Source organism: Mandrillus leucophaeus, unplaced genomic scaffold (genome assembly GCF_000951045.1).
Source record: "Mandrillus leucophaeus isolate KB7577 unplaced genomic scaffold, Mleu.le_1.0 Scaffold145, whole genome shotgun sequence".
Classification (NCBI taxonomy): Eukaryota; Metazoa; Chordata; class Mammalia; order Primates; family Cercopithecidae; genus Mandrillus; species Mandrillus leucophaeus.
The window spans coordinates 2,204,304-2,220,699 of record NW_012101421.1 but is presented as its reverse complement, the minus strand read 5'-3'; the positions used below and the strand labels follow the sequence as shown (position 1 = coordinate 2,220,699).

The window sequence follows — 16,396 nt, the reverse complement described above, 5'->3', positions numbered from 1 at the left end:
TCAGGCTGATCTCGAACTCCTGATCTCAGTTGATCCACCCACCTCGGCCTCCCAAAGTGCTGGGATTACAGGCGTGAGCCACTGTGCCCGGCATTTTTTCTAACTCTTATAGCTATCTTTTGTCCTTCTATTTTTTTATTGTATTGACAAGAATCAGCAATAAAGTTTTAAAAAGAGGTATTGATTTCTGTTATCCTTATTTTATTTTGCCCGACATCCACAGGAAGATTTCTGACGTTTATTTAGTAAAATGTTTGATGGAAGTTTTTGGTTTATACCCTTTATCAGGTAAACTTTTATCAGCTCAAGTTGAGTCCATTTTAATAAACATTTATTGAGTGATCACTGTCTGCTGACATCTTAAAATGGGGTTTTTTCATAATCACTTTCCTAAAATAATTGTTGTCATAGCTATTTGATATAATCAATCATTCTTGGCAGCATCTTAGTTGTTTTTTCCTTAAATATTCTTTTGAATAGTCTTATTGTCTTTCGTGTGTAAATGTGTTTGTGTGCATATGTTATTTTATTGAATGCTGGTTCTCCTCTCTTTAAGATTGTCTTTAGTTCTTCCTTTTCCTGGTTCTTGTTTTTCCATAGGCCTATTTAGCTATTGATTTCCACCCACTCCCCCCGCAAAAAAAAAGAAAAAAAAAAGCCTCTTTTTTGAGATATTACTCATTCTTACTTGATCCTTAAAAAACTTTTCTGTTTAAGAGGCTTCAGTTAACATGTGAATATGGATAAATTCAAGGCCTTCATGGCTACCTCAAGCTAGAATACAGACAACTGAATAAAAATAGACACTGCATACAGCTGCTTCTCCTCATTTGACTTGTGGCTGTAGAAAACATTACTATTCAGTTTGCTTTGTTTACCTATGCTGAAGAGCTCCCACTTGTAAAATTTACCTTGTTGTTAAGGAATTCCTCTACAGCTCATCTTTCCCTTACTTGCTTTTTGTCGTATGTGTGGCTACTCTAATAGTATTAATTTATTATTTTCTTTGACAAACAAATCTTTGTTCATAGGTGTAGTTCCAAGTATCCTATGATCTCTTGGGGGAAATAAGGTATTCTGAGGGCTAAGCTGACTCCAAAAAACTACAGCCTTGAAATAAGAAAAATACTAGAGAAAATTAAAGTGGTATTTTGCTGTAGGTGACTTTTCACTGAGATATCTGATTCCACTCAGTAAGGCTAAGAGTTCATCCTACAGCCATTCTTTCAAAATCGTTTATTTCTGGCTTATTGCTGTGAACTTTTCTTGTCTTGATAGTCTATTGTCCAATTTTTGTACAAGGTAGGCTTCCATTTGTTGTTGTCTTAAAAATTCCAAATTACAACGAACTAGTAAGGTAAGGTCTGAGGTAGACAATAATTTGAAAACCTACTCTATGTGATAAGGTTTTATCATGCACTTCTTACTAATATCTAACGAGCATACAGAAATGTTCATTTTGCATCACAGCCTATTTTCCAGGAATCTCTGTGGCAAAGGTTTACGGAACCCTTGGGTGTTTCTAGCAGTCTTTATGACTATCCTTAATCTGGAAGTGACTGCTAAAATATCAGAGAGAGAAAGAAAAACCATTGAACTTTAACTGATATGGCATCATGGTTAATAACTTAAACTTGAAGTTAGACAGAAGTAAATAACCTAAAGCAAGTTAACCTCTTTAAAATATAGATTTCTCAGCTGTACACTGGGGTTAATCAAAGAAGCTATCTCAGCAGGCCCACAATCAACCTATGAACTGTGTTGTTTAAATAAGTCACATTGAAAAGAATTGAGAAAGTTGACAGATTATTTGTCTTTGTTAAGAAAATAGCAAAAATCTAATCTCTTCAGAGCCTCCACCCACAACAGACAATTTATAGTTAAGCTTCATTTAGCAAATTGCATTTATCTATTAGATTATGGCCCCTTCATTCAGGATGTTTACCTCAGCAAACAATATATTTAGGTAGTGTATAAAGAACTATACTGCAATATGTGTTTCAAAATATATTTCCACATGTAATTTCAGAAATGAGCTAGCCTGTTAGTAAAAATGATTGATAATTTTAGTTTTTAAGCAGGTAAAATTTCCTTTACATTCATTTCCATTTTTGCCCTTTAAAATAATATGTAAATTGCAAGGTCATATTTTAATAATGAAGACCAGTATAAAAATCACACAAATTTCAAACATATATATGCTATGAAATTATTTTCAGGAATATTTGTCATGGTTCTTTTCTTCTGTTATTAATGTTTACTTGACACTAAATGTCAGCTTCTCTAGCCTTGCCCACTGTTTGCAATTGAAGTAATTTCTAATTTAAATATACATGTGCTCTGCATCTTATTGTTAAAGCAAATTTAATTAATATTATTTAAATCATTGATGCATACATTAGGTAATACATGGCCAGTGCTAAGTCCTATGGACCATTCCTGAACCCTCAATACCCAGACCCTTCCCCTGTCCCTGAACAATAATTAAAGTCTTAATATGACTCTTTATGTAGTTGTGAATATACACAATGAACTAAACTTTTCAAATGCCTTAATGAGTATATCAAGATACAGCATACCTCCCCCCGTTGACTATCTGGCTTGGCTTGTGCTAAAGAAAACACCATTTTTTTTTAAGTTTGACAAAACTTCTCTTCAAATAATAATGCTAAGTTTTAATTTAATAGCCCAAATTATCTGAAATGCGCATAAACTGGTTCTGGACAATGTAATTCAGCATTTAGTAAGCTGAAATATCTATAGTTTTCAAAGTCTTTTCTTCTTCCTAATCAACTAACCAAAAATAGAGGTTTTATTTTCCTGGGAACCAAACATAAATGCGTATGTGTTGTTTATAACAATGCATAACAAGGATAATGATGTTAAACAATTTACATGCAACACCAAGTATTTAGTTAAGTGAATTCTTTTATTGAAATATATATACAAAAGAGTTCCCAAATTTTACAAACTCCTTATTGATGTTTTACAGAGGATCCTGTATATGTAACCCACCAAATAGCCACATTTTTAACATGTTTTTATTCTGGTATGAGGAAGTATTTAATATAAAAATTGTGTTTGATATTACATGTTTGGATGTAAATTTTGTTTTTTCATTCTGCAAAATATGCTAAAAAGGAACTGATATCAGCAATCATCCACATTCCCAAAACCAAGAGTTTTCAGTGACAGAATATATTATATTGTATTAACATATGATATATGCATTCATTATAAATATATAACATAAGCACTCATTATAAATGTTTGGGATTTTTAAAAAATTGTTTTTACTGTTAATTTTATGTTTATCCCTTTGAAAATGCCTTATAATAATTCTGTATGGTGTGCCTACGGTAACTGTTGAAGAGCAAATGTACATTGTTTTGATAAAACATCCACTGTTTTCTGTTGGTTTTTATATTAAATTTCCAAATGATCTATCATATGTCATAGGCGAATTCTTTCTTTTTCTGTACAGATCCTGTATTAAACATGTCACTTCTTAACACCGCGTCCTCTATGCTTTAGTGCAGTGAGATGTTTCCATGTCACATGGTCAGAGGGAGGTAGATTAATAGGGAGTTCTAGCTGGAAATTTCTTCCTTGTTATTGTTCTCCCTCAGCAGTTGATGGCTAAGTTAATTCTCTTTAGTTTTGTCATGCTCTAAAGCACACATTGCCAAGCAATGGTAAGCTTTATGAGAAAAAAAGCAGTGATGGTGTCCATCAAAGTCTTAAAGTTGCATTTTTAAACTTTGGCTTGACCTGATGTGCCATTCAAAACGGCTTCAAAAGATGATTTTTTTCAAGAAAGGTTCAATATGTCCCGAGGCTATCGGTTTTGAGTTAAACTGGGTGAAGTAGAAATATTTTACTCATCAGCTTTGCAGTCACAGAGTTTGCCTCAGCTAGAACAAAACTGCTGAGGCATTTAGAGAAAATTAACCCCCCATCCTGGCGGCCAGATGTGACTGGTTTCTGATGAATGCACATGAGTGGGCTGAAAAATCAAGAGACTGTGAAATTCCTGTCAGGTCCGTACAGTGCAGAATGGGCTATTGACTGCTTTCTATATTTCTCTCCATCATTCTTCTTGAACACTGCCATTAATTTCCTCTCCTCCTCTAACTTGTGTTTTCTCCCCTCCCTCTTGCCTTTAGCTCTGTCAGCTGCAGAGAAGGATGCACAGGCTGTGGCAGGAGCACTTCAAACTGGTGGTCCTCTTCAGCCAGATGAGGCTGGCCAACTTCCAGACAGACTCTCAGGAGAGTATTCAGAAAATATTAGCTGTGCAGGTAGGTGATTGCAGGGAAGTAGGAAAGATCATTCTGATCTAGATTGAAAAGCAAATGATGGGTAGTGTGATGAAGCATTAAAACCATATCCCATCAGAGTTTTATAAATTTTTAACCTCTTTAATAAACTGGAATTGCATGAAGGATGAATTCAGTAAGTTAGCACATATACCATGCATACTTTGGGGGGAAAGGGAGATTGGACTTATTTCTCGCAAACCTCGGAACAGATTTTTATTAATATATTTAGTATAAATAGTATTTTTTTTTCAAATCTTCAGGCTTTGCAGATGTCATCCAGCTGTTTAAAAGATGTTGACACAAGATACTGTGTGCTGCTTTTGTGCAAAATCCACTTCAGTGGAAATAACCCACTTATGTTTACTTAGTTTAACTGTTGTCTTTTCTTTTCTATTTTGCAAGAGTTTCATCCTAAGCAGATTTGGAGATGACTTTATTTGAAAGATAAGTAACTTGAGACTAGAAAGTAGCTGTGGTTCTAGATGCATGTGAGATTTTACTCCTTGTTTCAATAAAAATATTTAGCAGATACATTGTTTCATTTTAAGAATGATATATTTTAGAAACCCATATTAACTATGTGAAGACAATTCTTAAATATTAGTCAAACTTTTAAAAAATTAATGTTTTACCATATTAAATGTTACTACATGTATAAAACATGACCTCCCAAAGAAAAACACATACTACCTTATTCTATTAAATAACAAAAACTAGAATGCCTGTTCTATGAAAAACAAAAACATAAAATCACACTTTTCAGTAATATGAAATGAATGCTGAACCCTAAACCAAATCTTTTTCTAAACATTTTATTATACATGCACTTCATATTGCTTTTAACTCGAGTAAAGAAGATTTTGCAAAGCACTTGAAAAGCTATGAAGCTATTTCAAATTTCATTTCTGCTGTTGTCCTTTTTTTTGGTATTTTCTTCTGAGGATTGTGTGTGTGTGCACTTTATATATGGGATGTATTGATAATGGGTTATAACCAAAAATTTAAAATAATTGAAGAAAAAGGAAGATTTTGAAAGGCAGTGCTTACCACATGTAGATTTAATCAAAATTTATGTACAAGCCTGAGTACAAACTACAATTGCATTATTTTAGAAGTCAGGAGCGTCTTGTTTTCCTTAAGTCTTGTTAAAATGTTAAAATGTATTTCCTTGTTAAAATGTAACACTTTATACGGTGGCTAGAACCTGTGAATCTCTTTTAAATATTTAAAGGTAATCTGCATGTTCTAATTAGTATCTTAGAAAAATCTATATTTTTGTCCAAATGCTCTTAAAAATCTACAAATGATAAATTCTCACTGTGAATTATTATGTATTTTCAAATATTTAAAATGTCATTAGAAATTATTTGAATATCAGTAAAGTGATTCTCTAATTCATACCCTTCAATAATCCTTGTTTTAATTTTTATGAGAATTTCACCAACATACAGTTTATCAAACTTGATTTTAAATTACTTCTTTGTATGGCTGTTACATAACAGTGGGAATGAAGGGATGGGATAGGATAGGTAAGGAAACTCAACTACTCAGCATCCAGAGACACAGCAGCAGCATAAATTAGTACCTTATTTTCTTATCTATTGGAGATGGCTTCCATTTAGAATATTTCAATTTTGGCTTTTAATAAAAATGTGAGAATACAATTTTCAAAATCTTGCCACAAAACAGTAGAAATATGCAATCCTCTGGGGAAAGAAAAATCAAGGCTACAACCTTCAGCATGGTACACAACAACCTTCCTGACCAGCTCATGCTAATCTTCCTAGCTTCATCTTCTCTCTGCTTCAGTTCTTTAGTATGTTTCAGCCACTCCAAAATTCTTACTAATTAAGAAACTTGCTGTGAAACTCATTCTTCCTTTTTTGTGCTTATGCTCTTCCCTGTTTCTGCAATACTCATTTTTATCTTGCCTGTTTAACAACAACTGACCGTCAAGCTACCATTGACTTTCTTCACAGAATTAGAAAAAAAAACTTCTTTAAATTTCATATGGCACCAAAGAATAGCCCGTAGAGCCAAGACAATCCTAACCAAAAAGAACAAAACTGGAGGCATTACGCTACCTGACTTCAAACTATACTACAAGGCTACAATAACCAAAACAGCATGGTACTGGTACCAAAACAGATATATAAACTAGTGGAACAGGGCAGAGACCTCAGAAATAACACCACACATCTACAACCATCTGATCTTTGACAAACCTCAGAAAAACAAGCAATGGGGAAATGATTCCCTATTTAATAAATGGTGCTGGGAAAACTGGCTAACCATATACAGAAAACTGAAACTGGACCCCTTCCTTACACCTTATACAAAAATTAGCTCAAGATGAATTGAAGACTTAAATGTAAAACCCAAAGCCATAAAACCTCTTAGTGAAAACCTAGGCAATACCATCCATGACATAGGCATGGGCAAAGACTTCGTGACTAAAACACCAAAAGCAATTGCAAAAAAAGCCAAAATTGGCAAATGGGATCTACTTAAACTAAAGAGCTTCTGCACAGCAAAAGAAACTGACATTGGAGTGAAGAGGCAACCTACACCATGGAAAAAATGTTTGGGATCTACCCATCAGACAAAGGTCTAATATCCAGAATCCACAAGGAGTTTAAACAAATTAACAAGAAAAAAACAACCTGATGAAAATGTGGGAAAAGGATATAAACAGACACTTCTCAAAAGATGAAATTTATGTGGCCAACAAACATATAAAAAAAAGCTCATCATCACTGATCGTTAGAAAAATGCAAATCCAAACCACAATGAGATACCATCTCAAGCCAGTCAGAATGATGATTATTAAAAAGTCAGAAAACAATAGATGCTGGTGAGGCTGTGAAGAAATAGGAATGCTTTTACATTTTTGATGGGAGTGTAAATTAGTTCAGCCATTGTGGATGACAGTGTGGCAATTCCTCAAGGATCTAGAACTGGAAATACCATTTGACCCAGCAATCCCAATATTGGGTATATACCCAAAGGATTATAAATCATTCTACTGTAAAGACACATGCACACGTATGTTTCTTGCAGCACTGTTTACAATAGCAAAGACTTGGAACCAGCCCAAATGCCCATCAGTGACAGACTGGATAAAGAAAATGTGGCACATATACACCATGGAATACTATGCAGCCGTAAAATAGAATGAGATCATGTCCTTTGCAGGGACGTGGATGAAGCTGGAAACCATCATTCTCAGCAAACTAACATCAGAACAGAAAACCAAACACGTGTGTTCTCACTTGTAAGTGGGAGTTGAACAATGAGAACACCTGGACACAAAGAGGGGAACAACAAACCAGGGCCTGTGGTGGGGTGGGTGCTCTCCCCTTGATGGAGAGCATTAGGACAAATACCTGATGCACGCAGGGCTTAAAATCTAGATGATGGGTTGACAGGTGCAGCAAACCACCATGGCACATGTATACTTATGTAACAAACCTGAACATTTTGCACATGTATCCCAGAACTTAAAGTAAAATAAATATAAATAAATAAAATATAAATGAATAAACAGAAACACCTGATCCAATTCAATAACTTCCTCTACAAAATGATTCTGAGTCCTTCCCCCACCTTTCTGTGCAAGAGGAATTAAATTCAACCTTACTTGAGTTCCTGCTGTACCCTGTACATACACACAAACCACAATTATATTTTCAGCAGCTAACCCCTCCTACATGTTGCTTGTCCTCCTTCCTGGAAGATTCTAAGTTCCTTCAGGCCTTTATACCATCAGTGAAAGAAATACTTTCAACTCTCCCTGGGTTGTATTTTAAGGTGTATCGTAGCAAGGCCACTAGGGGGCTTGATAATACCCTATGTCTGTCTTGTTTTCACTTATATCCAATTTTTTTAAAGGAAAACATGCTAGAGTGACTTAATATATTTGTGGAGTGAGTCTGCAGGTGTCAGTGTATACAACGTGATCCAACATGACTAAAAATTGCATAACAGACCAGATGCTACTGGTTTTCATTTTCCTGTGGCTTCGTATCTCCATTCCTTTAAGTGCCAATGTCAGGGGGGTCTAAATAATGTTTAATAATCTGAAGGTAGTATTAAAATGATGCCATAAGATTTTAGTGAACAATTCGATGCGAAAATCATTTGATGAAGGTTTTGAAAAGTAAATTGTACATAACCAATATTGAGGAAAAGCAATTAAAAAATCAGTTAAACAGAAAAAAAGAAATTTTGTTTTATCCTTGGCCTTGGAACAATTCCTTACAGGGCCACACAAAGGCGTGATTGGCAGATCTACAGTTGGCAGAAAACCAGGTGGGCCAGATAAGCTTTTGAATTACGTGATCAAGCAGAAACCAGTAAGATGAGCTATAACTGGAGCAAAGAATTGGTGTATTTGACTTTGAAGCCCTTTATATGAAAAAGATTTAGGGATTTCAGTTGAGCACAGTTCTGATATGAGTCAAAGTGAGCTACTATAAACTGGGAACCAAAGACCTGTCCCAGCCCTAGTAATCAGAGACAACTTCTTCTTGACTCTTACAGTGTATGGCATATTTTATATGAGGTCCTAACTTCATGTCAGAGCTCTTATGAAGTACTATTATCATTTCCTTTGTCCTCCCATTATTTTTTATTTTTACTTAATCCTGTGATATTTATTACCTTTTTGGCATGTTATTTGGAAAAAAGACTGAGCATTAGCAAATCATTTAAATGAGAGAGTGCCGAAGCTACAGCATATAAAGTGGTCTTAGACTGAGGAAGCAGAGGCATTTTTGTCTGGAAGGAGGTAAGTCCCGTAAGATAAATTGCACTTTTTCTTTCATTGAGTATATCTGTGGTAATTTATACAAGTTTGGGAAGCATAATTTAAGGGTCATATTGACACACTAAAGAGCAGCAATATAAGAAAGATTAAAGAGTGGGAGAAATATAAAAATTTGGGATGTTTAAACATAAAAGACAAAGGCTTTGGAAGGACAAACATCGAAAGGACTGCAAGTGAGGGTCAGTATATATAGTTTGTTGAGCTCTAGAAGCCAACACTGGGGACAAATCATGGGAGAGGTTGGAAAGTGGGTTTCGGGTCAAGAGGAATAAATTTTATAACAAGTATTTCTGTCCAAGTGTGCACTTCTGGTGTTCAGAGGTTAGAAAAACAGGCCAGGTGCATTAGGGAAGATGTTACTGCGGTGACTGAGGAGAAGCAAATGGACTGAGGGTCAGTCCAGAGGGCACCTCCTCAGGGATGTGCTCCCCCTAGTAGGTTCCCATGACCTCTTTGTGCAAATATCTGTGTTTGTGTCTGTGCCTTCTCACCCACTAGTATGTTAGTCTTCTCAACTCAGAAAGCATGTCTTATTTCTTCATCTTCATCTCCCTGGCACCAACTGCAGTTCTTGGAACATAAGTATAAAAATTTTGTTGAGTTCGTGAACTGGTTTAGTAAGATTAGATGTGATCACTCCAAAGGTTCTTTCTACCTCTAGGTGCCTACAGTTCTGTAAGTTAATAAACAAAAGCATTCAGTGGGTGCTTTGCCGGGAATTCTCATAGCATCGATTTAATCATTTAACACACACACAGACACAAGCAACTAGATATAGCGATAGTTTTCTATTTCTGGAAAAGAATTGTGCAAATGAAAGAAAGAAAAAAAACCACAACAGAAATTTAAAATCACTTAGCGGTGTGATGTGAAAGGAAATCTGATTACGTGTTATCTTTTGAAACACAAAAGAATTTATAGAAAACATGCATTTTGGACTTTTAATATATATACATTTAGAGATATTATGCTCGAGGAATAACATTAAACTGCTAAATATTACTGGTTAACTCTATATAGTAATAGAAAAAGTATTTAATTATAGCTGCCAATAATTTAAGAATATGTACCATAAATCTAAAACTGGATTTTTCCAATGTAAATTAGTACAACCATTATGGGAAACAGTATGAAAGTTCCTCAAAAAATAAAACTGTAACTACCACATGATCTAGCAATCCCACTGCTGGGTATATATCCAAAGGAAATGAAACCAGTATGTCAAAGAGATACCTGCATTCCCATTCCCGTGTTCATTGTAGCACTATTCACAATAGCCAACACTTGAAATCAACCCAAATGCCCTTCAACAAGTGGATGAATAAAGAGAATATAGTATATCTACACAGTAGAATACCATTCAGCCATAAAAAAGGAATGAAATCATGTCATTTGAGACAACATAAGTGAACCTGGAGGATATCATGTTAAGTAAAATAAGTCAGACACAGAAAGTGAAATAACAACATAATCTCATTCACATGCGGAATCTTAAATATTTGTCTCATGGAAGTAGAGAGTAGAACAGTGATTATCAGAGTGGGGAGAGGCTAGAGGAGAGGAGGATGGGGAGAGATTGGTCAACAGGTACAACGTTACAATTAGATAGGAGAAATAAGTTCTGAACTATTGCACAATAGGGTAATTATAGTTAACAATAATGTACATTTCAAAATAGCTAAAATAGGGGTTTTTGAGTGTTGTCACAAAGAAATGATAAATGCATGAGGAGATGAATATGCTATCTATCCTGATTATACAGTGTATACATATATTGAAATGTCAAATTGTACCCCATAAATAGGTACCATTATAATGAATCAATCAAAAAAAATTTTTTAAGTATGTATGAAAATTACAAACACAATTAAATTAACCCAATATAAAAAGAACATTCTATATGATTCCATTCAAATAAAATGTAAAAACAAAACCAAAAAGGAATTTGTCACTTTCAAAATACTAGAGAAAAAAAAGTACCATAAAAAATTAGATAATTCAAAATGCGAGGAGTACAGGAAGAGCAAAAAAATGTACAAAGTAAGGCCAAATGCATTAGTGATCCTAATAACTGTAAATAGTTTTATTGCACGGTTTAAAGTTACAGATTTGTAGATTGGTCGTAAAAGCAAAATTCATGTTATTTATAAGAAATGCACTTCAAGCAGGTAGAAACTGAATGAAGATCCTGGAAAAAAAAGAATAAAGAATTCTAATTTTAAAAAGAGAGAAAATTCAAGAAAAAAGAATTAGAAAACTAGAATTTGGATGTTTTGTATTAATAAAAGATATAGTCTAAGAATATCAATCATGAATGTAATGCACATGACAACATAACTTTATAAAGTAAGATCCGGTTAAAATTCAAAGAAAACTAGGCAAATCCACAATCACGATAGGAAATATTAGTACATCTTGAACTTTTTAGAAATAAAAGAAAAAAGAGCATCACATGTCAAAACCTGTGAGTTGTGATTCAATTGCAAAGAGATTCAACTTTAGAAAATATGTTAATGTAATGTAATATAAACACAGATAAAGGGAGAAAGCATAGTTTTAATCAATGCTGAGAGGCATTTGCTAACAATAACAACACACTTATTCTAATAAAAGTTACAAAATAGTTTACAAATTTAACTTCATAAAATGTACTTGGTAATTTGATAAAGAAGGTAGAGATACTACTCAAAATGGACAAAACTGAGAATCAGCAAAAAAAACCTTTAGAATTAATAAGACAGTTATTTAAAATGACAACCTAAACTATAGTTTCTAACCATAATTAACAAAAATTAGCTCAATCTTTATAGAGAAAGGTACTAAACAATGCCAGAAAGACATAACCCAAATAAAAGTAAACATATCACATTTTTATGGATGAGAAGATTACATATATATATTTTTAGATATCAAATTTTAAATCCAACATTTTTAAAAATCCATAAATAAAAATCCATTCAATACAATCATACTCACAATCCAAACAAAATTTGTGTATGAAGCTCAAGAAGGTGATTCTAAATGTATTTGGAAGATTAAAATCCACTAGGATAGCTCTAACATTTTTTAAAAGGAAAAATTGTTGTTGGATTGGGGTGAGGGAACTTATGCCACTGAGTGGCAAAATATATCAAAAAGTTACATTAATTAAATTAATATAGCACAGCATTAACGCAAGAATGGATAGAAAGATCTGGAAAACAGAATAGTTGATTAACATTTTTTAAAGGGTCATATAATAAATATTTTTAGTTTTCCAGGCCATACAGTCTCTGTTGCAACCACTCAACTCTGCCTTGTAACAGGAGAGCAGCCATAGACAGTAGTATATAAATGCATGCAGCTGTGTTCCAATAAAAATTCTTTTAAAAAACAGACAGCAGGCATGAGGCTGGAACAAAGAATCCAGGAAAAGCCCCACAAATACTTAGACTTTAGAATATAGTGAAAGCAGGATTTCAAATTGTATACGATGAGAGTGGACTATTCACTTGCCAGCTATCTGAGATAAAAGTAAATATCCAAAATATACAGAATAGATTATTTTGGATATCTACTTTGTATATGTGTATACATTATAAACATTTTAAAAATCTACTTTTTAAAATATAAAATGTTGTATAGTGTTAAGGTACACTGAGGGGAATAAACTTGACTATGTAAAAATAAATACTTTTTCCTGGAAAAAGATATAATTAAAAATCTATTTTATTATATATCATATATATTTTTATATATAAAATAAGCATTTATTTAAATCAATAAGAAACAATATAACCCAATAGGAAAATATTTCAAGTTTCAGACAGCACTGTCACATGATATATGAAAAAAAATGCTCAATATCAGAAGTACACAAAAAAATTAACAATGTAAAAATTATTTACATTACAGTGTAAAAAATTTGCTTTCAGCCATCATGCTGGCACATTTTTTAAAGATATTAGTGGTGATAAAAGTGTAAAGAAAAGTAAACTTTCATATTCTGTTGAGGACTATGTTGTCCTCAAAATTTAAAATCATATATTCCTTAATAGAACAATGTCACATTTTACACTAGAGATACACTCCCGCTTGTGTACCAAGAAGCATGTTCTAAGGTTATTAGTAATATAGCACTAGTGATAGTGAAAAATCGAAGGCAATGTAAATATCTATTGAAGACAATGTAAATATCCATCATTATAAGAAAACATAAATAAACACACATATATCTAAAATATGTCAGGCTAAACAGGACTTTAAAAGAATCAGGAGGAACTTTGGGAAGCCGAGAAATTATGTAAAAGAAATAGTAAAAAGAAGAAAAACATACAGAATAACATCTTAAGCAAATGATCTTAATTAGGTAAAAATAAATGCATAGCATTCTATATTTCAGTAGTCTATATTTCAGTTGTGTATTTATATATTAGCTATAACTATCCATATTTAAATCTGAGGAAATAAGTCTAGAAGGATGCACACTCAGTGGCACAGGATTTTTGGAAATGGAGTAGGATTTGTGATCTGTGTGGCTGAGCAGGTTGGTGAGAGAGAAATTTTGCTCATTTTTGCTCATGTATTGATATATTTTTATTTTGTTTTACAATTCATTTGTTAGGTAAATAATTACTGTAAACCTATGTGCCAGTCACTGTCTGAGGTGCTGGGTACACAGTAGCAAGCAAAACAGATAAAAATCCTTAACCTCATGGAACTTACTTCCAGTTGTGGAAAAAAGACAGTGAACAAACAAGTTAAAGGTCTAGTCCCGCTCTATTCTAATGAGAAAAACAAAATAGAGAGGCGGCATATGGAAAGGACAGGAAAGATGCTGAAATATATTCTAGCAATATTTTTTGCATTAATGCTTGTGTAAATAAACAGTTCAAAGGGTAAACTTTTTTTAAAAATTTCTCTTTCTGTGGGATATTTTCTGAACTGAAAATATACACATACCCGCTCTGAATGCTAGAGTCTGAGTTTTGGAGTAGATGAGTTGACAAGTTGGTTGCTGACTTGGTTTGTATCATCTGGGATGTGAAGCAGGTATAAACAGCACCTATCCAAGGGTCATTGTGAGAATCAGATGAGATGATGTATATACAATGTGCCCTGTACACAGTAAAGAACCGACTATCTTAGCTCACTTTCTTCTCTTTTTTCTCCTGGTACTGTGTTAAGACAATTCTGAAAATTCAACATTTTGCCAAAATTAATTAATCATGGAAACATTCATACTTCCCAATCATTTTCCCTTCAGGAACTGGTGACTCCATGGATATCTGACATCATTTCAAACTTGAGAATTCAAGAAACTACATATAGGCACACAACACCTCTAGTCATATAATGTAATAAAATAAACGCTTGGTTGACTTCAATTCTTTAATGATTCCTGCCTCAGCCTTTAACGTATGCATAAACACATAAACAAAAAAGAAAACAAATACTTAAAACATCCAAATTAATGACCCACATTTAATCAAATATCTTCCTTTAGTTGTAAATCAGCATTCCACCCTCATCTAAAGCTGACCATAGCTAATAAATAAGTGCCTTTTGCCAAAAGTTAGAGTCAGAAAATTATAAGCTGAGTTTATAAGCTAATTTGTTCTACACACCTACCTTTAGGAGTGATTATCTTATGATTCTCCTATGGTCAAATGCCTCTTTGATTGATATGGGTAAAACGTAAATTACTATAATGTTCTGAAACACTGAATTTATTCTGTACTTATTGATTACCAGTATAATGTATACAGTACACATCATGTTTTGCACCTTTAAGCAGTTTGCTGCTAAGTTGAAAAATATCGACGAATTTCAAGGCATATTTTAGGGATTCCCACTATATGAAAGGCATTTTGCTGGACACCTGCGGTTCAAAGGTAGGAGACATACTCTCTGTCTTTCAAGAACTTGAATCTTGTAGAGGAGGTAGACACAATATATTGTGTAAGTACAAATGAAGCAGTAAGAAGAGCACTTAGCTCACCCTGAGAAAGGAAAGCCAGTTCTCTGAAGGAGAGAACTCATAAACTGTATCTTGCAAGGTGAGGGTACATCAACAAAAGGTAGTCAGGGATTTATATTAACAGAGAGCAAAGATATATGAGAACAAAAACAGTATTGTGTACAGGAGAAATGACTAACAATTTTATATAAGTAGAGCATAAAAATGCAACACAGGGAGCATCAGAGATGAAATGAAGAGGGAGATATAAAACTATTAAGGAATAATAATGACATGACTAAATATTACCAGGTACAGACAGTGAACATTATAATTGGCCAGGAAGTGGGAAGAATTACTTAAGTCTGAATTCAGGGAAATACCTTTGTAAGAGTGGGGCTTAAAACAGGAATGAGCAACTGAATATAAAGGGAAGAATGGAAACATTCTGAGGTGGGAAAAGGGAAGAAGCTTAAAGCAGAGAAGTATGAGGGACTTAGGAAACAGATTCCTGGGATATGGAATAGACATTCTTGTTTTGTTTCTTTTTATCTAGTGCAGCATTTATCTAGCCATTACTATGTGTCAAACCTCGTCCTCCATGCTCGTTCTCAGGATACAAACCTAGGCAATTTGGCTGTGAGGTACCTGCTCTTAACCACTATACCATGGCAATTCCCTGTGTGTTTGTTAACTGAGTTTAGATTATGTTGGAGGAAGACAGTGTGAAACAAGAGATAGAGTAAGGTCTTTAACAAGTACAGAAATATCAGGCTAATTTAGGGTTAATATTTCAGAAATGTACTAAATATTTAGTAAATCATACTTGACCACTCAGTTACCAAACCAAGTGCTAAAATATCAGCATGCACTTTTTAGGCATTTTTTTGTATAGTATTAATGTAACTGGATTTATTATCTGCCAATGGTGAGTGCACTGAAACCATAAATAGTATAGAAATAATATGGCCATTTTGGTGAAAAACATGAATTATAGATCCAATTAACTCAAAGAACCCCCTCCAAAAGAGATACACGTAAAAAAACATACCAAGGTAAATCATAGTAAACTCCTGAAAATCAAAGATAAAGAGATAATCTTAAAAACAGCCAGAGGAAAAGAAATAAAAAATTACCTCTAACATCTTATCAGAAACAATGGAGAATAGAAGACATAAAATAATATCTCAAACTGCTGAAAGAATAAAACAAATACAAAAACAATCAGCCCAGAATTCTCTACCCAGCAAAAATATCTTTCAAAATTAAAGGCAAAACAAAGATATGTTAGATACATGAAAGTGGACA

The 16,396-nt window shown here is 33.6% G+C and overlaps 1 protein-coding gene across 3 annotated transcripts in view; it reads left to right on the top strand.

Moving 5' to 3' along the window:
• CCDC178 (coiled-coil domain containing 178) overlaps positions 1-16,396 on the top strand; it is a 542,262-nt gene that overhangs the window by 484,910 nt on the left and 40,956 nt on the right. For all 3 annotated transcript variants that reach the window (XM_011974390.1, XM_011974388.1, XM_011974389.1), the window contains one exon: positions 4,167-4,301. In XM_011974390.1, the coding sequence (XP_011829780.1) occupies positions 4,167-4,301 (135 nt within the window). The remainder of the gene's footprint in view (positions 1-4,166; positions 4,302-16,396) is intronic.